We start from the raw sequence: 13,460 nt of genomic DNA, 5'->3' as shown, positions 1-13,460 counted from the left end.
TTGAGAAAAAGAAGTCCCTCGAGCAACAGTGGTCTGGCGAAGTGGTCTCCTCTCTCTGGCAAGCTCACGAGTGCGCTCCTGAAAGCGCAGATCAATGCGTATGGCCAAGGAGATAAGATCATCCAAAGAGGTGGGAGTGTCCTGTCCCGCCAACTCATCCTTAATTCGTGAAGACAAACCACGCCAAAACGCTCCAACCAAAGCCTCATTTTTCCACCCAAGGTCTGAGGACAGAGTCCGGAAACGGATGGCGTACTGGGCTACTGTGAGAGTACCCTGGTAAAGGTTAAAGAGGGACTCAGTGGTAGAGACCAGACGACCAGGTTCATCAAAAACCTTACGGAAGGTATCCAGGAACGGATTGAGTTGGGAGACCAAAGGATCATCACGCTCCCAGAGGGGATTAACCCACGCCAAAGCCTCACCCTCCAAATGGGATACTATAAAAGCAACCTTAGCTCGGTCGGTAGGATAAAGTAGCGGAGACAATTCAAAATGCAACTGGCATTGATTAAGAAAGCCGCGGCACGCTTTAGAATCCCCACCATACCGAGGAGGTCTAGCAAGTCGGGGCGAGGGTTGTGGCGCAGAGACAGGAGTGGAAACAGAGGCCACATTCTGGAGGGAGAGAAGCCGATCATTAATGGAGGCCATAAAATTCAAAATATGGGACCGAGTGTCCCGTTGTTGACCTAGCTCCTGCTGAAGGGCAGCCAACTGCAGAGCAATACCAGGATCAGAAGGCTGTAAAGCCGCTAGGCGAGACTCCATATTCTTTAAAAATGACATGATCCTAGTCTGGTTTTCACGCAAAAAGAGTAACTCCTTTTGAATGGCGGAGACTCCAGCGGGGTCCATGGCCTGATGTTACTGTGACGCTGTAAGAATCTGGCTGCACTCGGATGTCACCTGAGTGCAGTCCTATTAGAGCATGTAGATTCAAAACAGTGAAAAATGGAGAGTGGACCCACTGGACCGTGATGAGGAACCCCTCTCGGACGAGCTGACCAGGTGGACCGCCCCCTATACAGGGAGAGTTAGGGGCAGGCCCGTGAGGGACTATCGCCACGGAAGCTGGAGGGTTGACTGAGATCAGATGGGTACACAGCAGGCACAAAGGGAAAGAGGGAACAGAAAGGAACTACTGAGACAAGGGAGAAGATGGGAACGCTACGGAGGCACGGAGGCTGGCAGGACAATATGGAGACACTGAGGCTGACGGGAGCAAGGAAAAGATATAGGAGCCGGGCAGGTACCGCAGAGGAAAAGGAACTGAAGGAACAAGGCAGGAACACAGGAAACAGGCAGGCACTGCAGAGGGCGGGGGACACCCAAAGTCAGAGAGCTAGGAACGCACAGAGACCACAGGTGGCCAGAAGCACTTGTAAACACAAATGAACATCAGGCACAGAGAAGCAGCAGGAAGCAGTTTACATAGCAGCATGGGAGCTACTTCCGGGTTACAGTCCTCCAGGATGACGGAGAGGACAGGAAAGAGCGCCAACAGAGGAATCAGATGTGCGCATGCGCAGAGCTGAATGCGACACGCGCGCGCACCCGGCGAGCTGCAGTGGGGAGAGGCGGCGGCAGCAACGGCATGACAGGAACTACACCTCTATATGATTCCACCCAAAAATCACCCCACCATCGGGGACAAACCTCAGATCCTCTTTGCAGCACAAACACAGGAAAACACCAAACGGCCAGTCTGGACAGTATAACTGCCAACTTACCGTGGTTGTTGTGGGGGATGATCAATCCCAATTTTCCAGTGCCTGTGTCCGGTCCGAGGGTCCTTTGTCTTGTCCTCCGGGGGCAGAGGCGTTCCTGTTTGGGGCCCCACGTTTCGGGCGCCAAGCTGTTGAGGGAGGATCTAAATTGATCCTTCACGGTTGACTCAGTTATTTCCAAATTAATCTACAGGGCGTTGCCGGCAACTGAAAATGACCAGACAGAGACACGTGCCTCTGTATGGGGGATCGAGCAAATCTCTGAGCCCCCGTTTATTGTGTATGACTTTTCATAGTCATAGAAATTATACTTCAACCAATCCGCATAAGAACACGCTCACAGTTCTTAACCTATAAGAATGCAGGAAAAACATAACCCATGAGAATACAGGAAAATACAGAAACTACATATATAGTCGTGTCTTTTTGGCATAAAAGAACATATTAACAGGTGTCTCAAAGTCTTGTATAGCGATGCACCCCCGAGTCTCTTATCTGGCTCGAGTTAGAACACTCAAGGTCTTTATACCAATTATGAACCATAGCCTAGTTGAATAACAGGCTTGTGAAAAACAAAATAAAGTTACTTCATGGCAGCTGTAACCTTTTACCTAATTAAACAGAATTTATCTTTAACCAACAAGAAAATGGAGTCAAAGCACAAAATGGAGAATCTAGCACAAAATGGAGAATCTTAATTTGTTCCTTCACACAGGCTCTTAATGGACATGACAGATCGCTTATTCCATCTAGTGGAAAGTCATCTCCTGTCTTCAACAGATCTTCATATAGGCAGGCTGATCAGTAAGGTGAAACATTTCTGTTCACTGAACCCCAGTCAAGATCCCCAAAGGGTAGATGCCTTCTTAGTTCCATGAAAGTTCAACCTGACATACGCTTTTCCTTCGATGATCCTGCTAGTAAAGAAGATCAGAGCAGATTATTTTAATCGCCCCCTTTTTGGCCCAACAGACCATGGTTCTCATTGTTGAGGACGAAGTCGATCACAGATCCCTCGGTCCTCCCGGAGTTTCAGAATCTCCTCTCTCAGGGACCAGTTTACCATCCACGAGTAACAAGCCTTCATTTGAAAGCGTGGAATTTGAGGGCACTGTTTATAGGAAAGGGTTTCCATCCCAATCTTGTCACCACTCCAAAGTAGAACGGTTTCCACAACTAGAATTTATGCCAGAACATGGAGAAAATTTGACTGCCTCGGGAGAAAGGATTGAGGATAGGGCTCCATTAGGTCAGGTACAGGGGTTTCTGCAGAGGCACTTGAACTTGGCCTATCCCCCAGCACCCTCAAGGTCCAAGTGTCAGCTCTGTGGGCCTTGTATATCTGATCTGTCACAGAATTATTAAGCATGTAGAGTTATTAGGGCTTTATCTTGATCCAGGTGTATCTTAAAAGAAACTGTAGTGCCATGTGATTTAAGCCTAGTCTTAACAGCCATGAGAGATTCACCATTCAAGCCCATTGATTTAGCATCAGTAAAAATTCTTTCCCTGAAAACAGCACTGCTGGTGGCTTTAACATCTGCCCAAAGGGTCACTGTGACAAGTCAGGCCCTTTCTAGTGTCTCACCATTAATTCAGTTTCTGGAAGACAGTCATTTTGAAGCCAGATCCATCCTACTTTACATAAAGTGGCATCCCGGTTTCACAACTGACAAGAGATAATTCTTCCTTCCTTTTGTGCTAGCCCAAATAATCAGAAGGAAGATGCTCAAAAAGAGAGAGGACAGCTCCTCTCGGCAAAAATATATATAACTGAACATGAGGTTCTTAGTTTAACATTCTGATCAGACTGTATGAAGCCCAGAGCCACGTCACGGCGAACCTCGTAGTGGGTCCTACCGCCCTAATGGAGCGGAGCCACAGCGGCAATGCCCCAGCAGGGCAGACGGCCCGGTGCCCTACAGCACCCATGCTGCAAGACGGAGTCCCCATGACTCCAGACTGCGCCGCCCCACCAGCACAGAGCCGCAGCAACAATGGCCACCACACAGCACCCACACCAAATGAAAGGAGTAATGAAACTCGCCTTCCTCCAGCTTTTCAGTGTGAGAAAAAATGGGTTAGACCCCTTACTTTGCAGTCTCCAGATAATTAAAATCACCTGTGCCAAATGGGAGGAGTGCACATCCGAAGAAAAAGACAGAACATGCAATATGCTCAAAAAGAGAAAGGACAGCACCTCCAAAAATCATACAATGATCTAATGCTTCAGCAAAAATCTATATATATATATATATATATATATATATATATATATATATATATATATATATATATATATATATATATATATATATATATATATATATATATATATATATATAACTGAACATGAGGTGCTGCTCTTTTTTTTTTTTTTTTTTTGTACAAAGCATGTTCTTGTCTCTTTCTTGGACCAGCACTCCTCCCATTTAGCACAGGTGATTTTATTTAGTAGGAGACTGCACTTAAGGGGTCTAGCCCATTTTGGCTCACTGAAGAGCTGGAGGAAGGTGAGTTTCAGTGCTCCTTTCATTTTGGTGTGGGTGCTGTGTGGCGGGCATCGTTGGTGTGGCTTTGTGCTGGTGGGGCAGCGCGATCTGGAGTCATGGGGACTCAGTCTTGCAGCACAGGTGCTGTGGGGCGCCACACGGCTCTGCTCTGTTAGGGCGGTCGGACCCACTACGAGGTTTGCCTTGACGTGGCAGTGGGCTTCATACGGTCTGATCAGAATGTTAAACCAAGAACCTCATGTTCAGTTATATAAATTTTTGCCTAGCGGCTTTAGATGAACGTATGATTTTTGTAGGTGCGGTTCATGCTTTTTTTTTTGGGGGGGGGGAGGAAATCAGAAGGAAGAGAAGCGTTGCATGCTGGACGTCAGAAGATGTCTACTAAAGTACTTGTATGTTACAGATTCCTGGAAAAGAGTTGTTTTTTTTGTTTTTTTTTTGTTCTTACAGGGACCCAGATGGTGGCTTAAAGCTTCAAACGCATAAAAGCTTGTTGTATTAGGGAGGCCATATCTTATTCTGCCAGTGGCAAAGTAGTTCCAGAATATCAGAGGGCTAACTTCACAAGGGCCGTGGCAACCTCCTGGGCAGAGAGATCGGACATCTCAATCAAGCAGATCTGTGAGGCAGCAACCTGGTCTTCTCTTGTCACTTTCTATAAGCATTATACAGGGTGGGCCATTTATATGGATATAACTTAATTAAAATTGGAATGGTTGGTGATATCAACTTCCTGTTTGTGGCACATTAATATATGGGAGGGGGAAAACTTTTCAAGATGGGTGGTGACCATGGCGGCCATTTTGAAGTTGACCATTTTGGATTCAACTTTATTTTTTCCAGTGGGAAGAGGGTCATGTGACACATCAAACTTATTGAGAATTTCACAAGAAAAACAATGGTGTGCTTGGTTTTAACGTAACTTTATTCTTTCATGAGTCATTCACAAGTTTATGACAACTTATAAAATGTGTTCAAAGTGCTTTCCATTGTGTTGGATTGTTAATGCAACCCTCTTCTCTCACTCTTGACACACTGATAGCAGCACCGCAGAAGAAATGCTAGCACAGGCTTCCAGTATTCGTTTCAGATGACCCCAAAGATAAGTCTAAGGGGGTCAGATCGGGAGACCTTTGTGGCCATTCAACTGGCCCACGACGACCAATCCACTTTCCAGGAAACTGTTCATGTAGGAACTTTTATCTTTGGGGTCATCTGAAGGCAATAATCTATGCTGTGAAGATACGAGATGTGCAGCATCTGAAACAGCGGATATTGGAAGCCTGTGCTAGCATTTCATCTGCAGTGTTGCTATCAGTGTGTCAAGAGTGGGAGAAGAGGGTTGCATTGACAATCCAACACAATGTGCAGCACTTTGAACACATTTTATAAGTGGTCATAAACTTGTAAATAACTCTTGAAAGAATAAAGTTACGTTAAAACCAAGCACACCATTGTTTTTCTTGTGAAATTCTCAATAAGTTTGATGTGTGCACATGACCCTCTAACCATTGAAAAAAATAAGGTTGGATCCAAAATTGCCGCCATGGTCATCACCCATCTTGAAAAGTTTTCCCTCTCCCATATACTAATGTGCCACAAACAGGAAGTTGATATCACCTACCATTCCCATTTTATTTAAGTGTATCCATATAAATGGCCCACCCTGTCGACTGGATATGGGTTCCTCTTCAGACCTCACCTTTCTAAGAAGGGTGCTCCCGGCCATGGTCCCTTCCTAAATTCTTACTTTTTCTGTAATTCTCTCGCGGTGCTGTCATGGGTGATCGATAATGTCTTACTTACCTCTAACGGGATTTTTCAGAACCCATGACGGCACCCTTATATTCCCTCCAGTCACGTGTGGGTGAGCATTTCTATGCTAGTGTATAGGTTCACATTTAGGGTTGTGATTAGCGATACGAATAAGATTTGTATTTATTTGCAATAACCATGGGAGGTCCTCTCGTGCTTTGTATTTCAACTGATGCGTGGTAAAGGTGCCACCTCTTTATGCCTGTATGTTTCCTGTCCTTGAAGGGCAGATCCCCTCTTTCATGGTGCGGACATGGGTTCTCAAAAATTCAGTTACCAGTAAGGCTGGTTTCACATTTGCATTCGGGGGCTTTGCGGAGGGCTGTGTACATCCTCAGTTAAGCTCTGCCTACTTCCGCATACTTTTGCATGTGTCCTGCGTACCCATCTTTAATATTGGGTACGCAGGACATGCGGATGCGTTGTTTTGACGCACCTGCCGTCCGCAGAAGACGCAACTTGTTGCGTTCCCGTGCGGTCGGAGGGCGCATCAAAACACATCCGCATGTCCTGCGTACCCAATTAGGTACGCAGGACGCATGCAGAAGTATGCGGAGCTTAACGGAGGCAGTACACAGCCCTTTGCAAAGCCCCCGAACGCATCCTTTTTCAGTGTCTTGTCATGTCTGGTACGCTCCCAGAGCTTATCTCTCAGGCTCAGTGCAGTCTCACCCAGGCAGTCAATCACTGTGTGGAACCGCCAGCTAACTCTGCACTTTCAGGTCGCATGATCAGCCTTTGTGCCCATGCCCAGTTTCACTGCTATTGGGTTGGCAGAGCTGTCTGCCCAGTGTGCCAGGTTTCCCTCTGTGGTTCCTACAACGAAGTTGTTGGACCGAGCAGAGTGAATTGCCCTATGAGTCAGTAGCTCTGTTTTTCTCTAATTACAGCTGACCGCAGCTCTCAACATTGGGATAATCTGTTGTGTGGTGGCTCATTTCTGGATACATGATTTTTTCTGTTCAGGGCTGTAGCCTGTCTGGCATCAAGACAATTTAAAGTCACCAGATGTCTCTAAAGAGAGCACCTGATTATACAGGCTAGGCCAGTCGACCTCCTAGCAGACAGGGAACTCATCAAGTTTGTCACTATTTCTATTCTCTCCAATTCCCCAAGAGAACCTCAGCTTTTTTGAGATGTGAGCCCCTTCTCCTGCTGGCTCTACCTTGCTTACCATGCGGCCAGTCTTCAGTTTCCATTTCCACTTTTTTTTTTTTTGGTCAACAGAAGGAGGGTACCGATCGTTTCACTCTGTATCTCAAGGCTGGGTGACCCTCTATACCCTTTCGAATGTAGTCTCCGCTTTCAACATAGGTCCCATGGAAAAGACTGAATCTCTGCTTTATGATTTCTCCATAGAACCCGATGAGATCCTCTGCACAGTAGACAACCAGGATACTTACCTTCACATTCCTATCTTGCAAGTCACCAGAGAATCCTCCGGTTCGCAGTTCAAAACTCCCATTATCAGTCTTGGCCTACCCACCATACCCAGGGTCTTTACAAAGGTTTAGGCCTCGGTCTAGTCTGTACTCCAAACCAGAGAGAATCTATCCCTTTCCTGGACGACTTTCTTATCAAGTACCCCTCTTGCCAGGCCTGCTGCGAGAGTTAACTTATTCTCGATACTTTGTTTCAACACAGCTGGATCATCAACATATTGAATTTGTCCCTCATCCTGGCCCAATGCATTGTTTTCCCAGGTATGGAACTCTACACGGTTGACGCCAGGGCTCTTCCTACCAAGGAAAGAGTCTTTGCCCTTCTCAAAATCCAGTCTCTCAAGTAACCTTTACCCTGCTCTCTTCATCTCTGCATGTGTTGGGCAAAATGGTGGTGGGATTGGAAGGATTCCATTTGTTCAGTCGATACTCATTCTCTTCAGCTGACCCTTTTAAAATTGTACAGGGCGGTCGCATTCCTGAATCGGCCCATAAATTCCCCCACCCAATCTCTTGACTGGGTGAAGTTGCTCTCCATTCGTACATCACGTGACTTCTTTTCTGCCAGTTGGTGAACGGTCGTGGTGAGGAAGGCAAGCCCCCTTGGTTGAGGAGTGGTCTTCCAGGAGCTTACAGCCCAAGGCCAGTGGAAAGACCAAGAATCCTTTCTTCGTATCAACTTCTGGATATCTGTGCCATTCACTGGACAATGCCACAGCCGTCTTTTTCGACAATCACAAAGGCGGAATACTGAGCATCACAGTCTTGTCAGAGGTATCCTGCATACTACTTTGGCCCGAACTCAACGTCCCGGCTCGCTTCGCAATAAACATTCCTGAGATCATCCTTACAAACTGTCCCTGAAGAGCCTGGTAATGTTCCCTGGAGGCGCCCAGATTCTCCATACCTCTTCCACTAGAATTCACACTCTCCAAGTTTGACATGGCTGCCTAAGCCATAGCCCTGTAAGCCTCTGGATTCCCCAACCGGGTTATTTAAACCATGATTAAAGCGAGGTAAACGTCTTCTTCCCGCATTTATCATTTTAAATTGGAAGGTATTTTTTTATTTGATAGTGCGAGACCAATCTGTTTACGCCACTGTCTTTTCGATTGCCTCTCTTTTGGCCTTCTTACAGTTAGGCCTAGATTCCGATCTGTCTTTCAACCCCCTAAAAGGTCAGGTCTCCTCCTTTTTCAATCCTTTTCCAGAAAATCTTGGCCTTTGTCGCCAAATCAGGACTTTCCTACAGGGAGTTGTTTCCCTCTCTATCTCTCCTCCTAGAGCTGTGGAATCTCCTGTCCAGTTCTTCAGGATTCACCCTTTGAACCCATTCACAATATTTCTCTCTTGCCTTTCTGGAATGTTTCGTTCCTTGTAGCTATCGCCTCCATCAGATGTGTCTCCAAACTTGCATCTCTTCCTATTAGTCTTTCCTTGTGGCCCGTGAGGATAAGGTTAGTCCTACGTCTGGTTCCATCCTCCGTTCCTAAGGAAGTGTCTACCTTTCATCTCAAGAAGTACTTCATGCTTCCTCTCAGCCTCTAGGGTAGTCTCCTCACAAAATAGATCTTGTCAGAGCTCTGCATCTGTACAATACAGCATCCGTCAGACGTTTGGTTTCTCTTTTTTCCTGATTCCTGAAGGAGTTCTCTCTGCTTCCAAGACCTTCACTGCCAGGTGGATTTGTTCTCCCATCATGGTAGCGTACCAAGTGAAGAAACGTACGCTCCCACTCTGGATCACTTATCCCTCTACATGTGTAGTGTGGGTTTCTTGGGCTGTTCGTAGTCGGGCCTCTGCCTTACAGCTGCCTCCTGGTCTCGGTCCATACCTTTTCCAAGTTTCACATGGTTCTCGCCTTGGCTTCATTTGACGTCGACTTGAACAGGAAGGTTCTGCTTACAGAATTGGACTGGCCTAAGGCTATGTGCACATGTTGTGGATTTGTGATGTTAGATTTTCATCTGTATGGCTTAAGACAGGTCACTGATCTCTGTGACCTGACCCCCATTTTACATATTTACATACTGAATATAATATGGTTTGATAAAAAAAAAATCATTCATCAGACAGGTGCCTGCTAGTGATGAGAGAATATACTCGTTACTCGAGATTTCCTGAGCACGCTCGGGTGTCCTCCAAGTATTTTTTAGTGCTCGGAGATTGTTTTCCTCACCTCAGCTGAATGATTTGCAGCTATTAGCCAGCTTGATTACATGTTGGGATTCCCTAGCAACCAGGCAACCCCCACATGTACTTATGCTGACTAAGAGATGTAAATCATTCAGTGGCGATGAAAACTAAATCTCCGAGCACTAAAAAATACTCTGAAGTCACCCGAGTGTGCTCAGGAAATCTCGAGTAACGAGTATATTCGCTCATCACTAGTGGCTGCTATATAGCATGATACTGGGGATATGCATATTTTTGTTTTATTTACACACATAGTTTTGTTTTAAGAATTTTTTTTTCTCTCTCAAGCAAATTGGCGCTGGCGGCCGCGCCTGCATCATTTTGACAGAAAAAAAAATTAGGCTCCATCAAGATGGTGGCGCCTGCACAGTAGCATCTTACCGATGGATGCTACTGTGCAGGCAGCATCGGCACCATCTTGATGGCGCCTAATTTTTTTTTTTTTTGTGTGCCACAATGGCGCTGACGGTGACGCCTGCGCAGTAGCATCTAACTGAGCAAGATAGATGCTGCTGCGCAGGCATCGACGTAATTTTGTTTCAGATTTTTTTTTTCCCAAACAAAACAATATGTAAATAAAAAGAAAATATGCATATTATCCCCATAATCATTGTACAGTAACGGGACCTACCTGATGAATGTGAATTTTTTTCCCCCAAACCATATTATATTTAGTATGTAAAATAGGGGGCAGGTTACTGAGGGATAAGTGACCTGTCATAAGACATACTGATGTAAATCTAAGCAGAGCCCCACATACAGCCCACCCCCCACAGGCCGCCCCAGAGCACGAGAATCTCATTAACTGAAAATAAAGATTAAACAATCACAAGATTTCGTCAACCAAGGTATCATTTTATTCAGTATAACGTCGCCGACCTGACAGTGTCTGTAGGTTACTGTGCACAATCCCGCCGATGGGTTCACTCTAGCCTTGTTCTCTGCCTAGTTTTAGCAGCATATATCCATGGTTTCCTGTGTCCCCCAGTGATGGCTCAGATAAAGAGTTTTTTCGGTGAGTACCCAGAATCCTGTCTTTTTTTTTTTTTTTTCCACACTGTTTACCTTAATGAGTTAATAACTTTATGATTTCATAGCTCAGACTTGTATAGATGTGTTGATACCAAACATGTGATTCGACTTTGTGTAATATTGTGTTACTTTTTCAGTATGCCTGGTGGACTTGCACCTTCACTTATTTGTTTTGGTTTTTTTTCTTGGCCCATGCGTGCATTTAACTTATTTAGTTTTGTATTTCTTTTTATACCACTACTTAACTATTTTTTTTTAAACTGAAGAATAAAAATAAATGGCATATAGTAAATCATTTGGCAGAAATTGATTAATATTTTGTTAGAGACTATGTTCACAAATAGTTTTGAAGCACAATGTGGTTTTGCTCCGTTTGAGTATATGATATAAACTGCTGGATATTTTAATACTTTTTTTTTTATCCCCCAGCTTTACCTAATGCCGAAGAAGCTGTCGTAAAGTATGTTGACTTTGGAAATATTTTCAAAGTTAATGTTGCTGGTTTGAGAAGTTTGAAGGAAGAATTTATGGCATTACCTATCAAGGTAAAAACTGTCAATAATGAGAAAGCACTATAAAAATGAACATGTTAACTAACATATTAAGTCTTGTGTCAAGAAACACCCTAGTTAAAACCGATACATTATCTTATTCCATAGTGCAATGGTGTAAGGCACATTGCGTGACCTTTTGATCAAAAGAAAATCAAGGAGAGAGCATATAAAGCACTGCTACACAAAAGGCAAATCATTTTGAGAATATGTTCCTTTTAGAGATTAGCAAATTGAATTTGGCATGAATCAAACTTGTGTTGAATTTTAGTAGCGACGAATTTGAATAATTTGCAAATCGATTTACAAGAATCATCAAAAAATGCCTTAGTGCTATTTTGCACAAAATTAGATTGCATCAGATGCAGAAGGCTCACTTGACCTCAGGGGCAGCCATTTGGCTATCGCATGATGCCTTGCAGCCATCATATCAAATGATACAGTGCAGCTAGTCCATAGTGACTGTCATAAACTGTTTCAAAGCTGAGGCAAGAAATGCATTAGCCATCTTTGGGTGATTCTGGATAGTTTAAGGATGTTTGAGCCAACAGCGCAGCAATGGAGATAGGGAGATAAAGCCATAAGATTGGACAGATATTACAGAGTGTGGTTTTCAACTGCCGCAGTGAAGGAGCTTACGACTAAGTTCCCACTATTAACTTTTGGTGCATTTTTGATGTTGCCAAATTTCTGAACCTATTTAAATTGGGTTACCTGTGTACTTTCATTGCGTTTTGTGTGCGTTTTTTTAACATGTGTTTTTAATGCTTGTTTAACGCTGCGTTTTTTCGTCTCTGGTGTGTCATGCTTTAATAATGCTTTTTTGTGTTTGATACTTTTGGTTTTCTGCTTTGGGAAAACTATATTGACATACGTAGGTGTGGATTACATGTGTCTTTAATGCGTTTCCTTAAACACACATGCACTTTTTTTCCTTCTGGTTTTCTGCATCTAATGTAAGTCTATAGGGAAAATCCACACAGGAAACATTGTGTAACCGACAAACTGAGAAATTGACATGCTGCCATTTGAATAACGCACCGCCAGTCAGTTTCCGCAGCAATAAAAAGAAGCACCGTTGGCATCAGATTTTTATTAATCCCATCCACGTTGCTAGAACTGTAAAACATGCAGCATCAAAAGCACATCGTGAGAACATATTATATGTGTATATATATATATATACCTACCTACCCACGCACACACACATGCACACATGAAAATAAGTACTTGATCCCATGCTGATTTTGTAAGTTTGCCTCGTGACCGTCATGGACACTCTATAATTTTAAGAGCGGTTAATATTAATTTTGAGAGATAGAATATCAAAAATAAAATCCAGAAAATCACATTGTATAAATTTATTTGCATTGTCCTGTCGAAGGTAAGGAGGTTGTCACTCAGGATTTTACGGTACATGGCTCCATCCATTCTCCCATTGATGCGGTTAAGTAGTCCTGTGCCCTTAGCAGATAATCGCCCCCAAAACATATGGTTTCTGCCGCCATGCTTGACAGTGGGGACGGTTTTCTTTAGGTCATAGGCAGCATTTCTCTTCCTCCAAACAAGGTGAGTTGAGTTAATGCCAAAGAGCTCAATTTTGGTCTCATCTGACCACCGCACCTTCTCCCAATAACTCACAGAATCATCCAGGTGTTCATTGGCAAACTTCAGATGTGCTTTCTTGAGCAGGGGACCTTGCGGGCACTGCAGTATTTTAAACCTTTACGGCGTAATGTGTTACCAATGGTTTTCTTGGTGTCTGTGGTCTCCGCTGCCTTGAGCTCATGAACAAGTTCCCCCTGTGTAGTTTTAGGCTGAACTCTCACCTTCTTCATGATCAAGGATTACCCACAAGGTGAGATTTTGCATGGTGCCCTAGATCGATGTTGATTGACAGTCATTTTTTATTTCTGCCATTTTCTTACTATTGCACCAACAGTTGTCTCCTTCTCACCCAGCGCCTTACTTATGGTTTTTATGAACAATGGAGCGAAAATATGCATCACTCACCCCAATATAGCAGTGGAAACGTGAGCTTTAATGGAGAAAATGAGTTAATACATACATCTAGGACAGGGAAAAAGTACATATCATGACACACTTCCCTTCCCCAGCCTAAACCAAAATGCCCTTTCAATAGGAAGAAATTGCTTCAGTTTCGTCCCTTTTGGCCTTTCT

General features: G+C 44.2%; 1 protein-coding gene across 1 annotated transcript in view; it reads left to right on the top strand.

The window, feature by feature from the left end:
• The window catches only part of RNF17 (ring finger protein 17), a 341,311-nt gene that overhangs the window by 114,298 nt on the left and 213,553 nt on the right, over positions 1 to 13,460 (top strand). The window contains exon 12 of the mRNA XM_069759912.1: positions 11,158 to 11,273. Within this exon, the coding sequence (XP_069616013.1) occupies positions 11,158 to 11,273 (116 nt within the window). The remainder of the gene's footprint in view (positions 1 to 11,157; positions 11,274 to 13,460) is intronic.

The sequence above is a fragment of the Ranitomeya imitator genome, chromosome 3 (genome assembly GCF_032444005.1).
Source record: "Ranitomeya imitator isolate aRanImi1 chromosome 3, aRanImi1.pri, whole genome shotgun sequence".
In the NCBI taxonomy this organism is placed as follows: domain Eukaryota; kingdom Metazoa; phylum Chordata; class Amphibia; order Anura; family Dendrobatidae; genus Ranitomeya; species Ranitomeya imitator.
The sequence above is the reverse complement of the archived record's forward strand: the minus strand, read 5'-3'. Positions and strand labels throughout refer to the sequence as shown.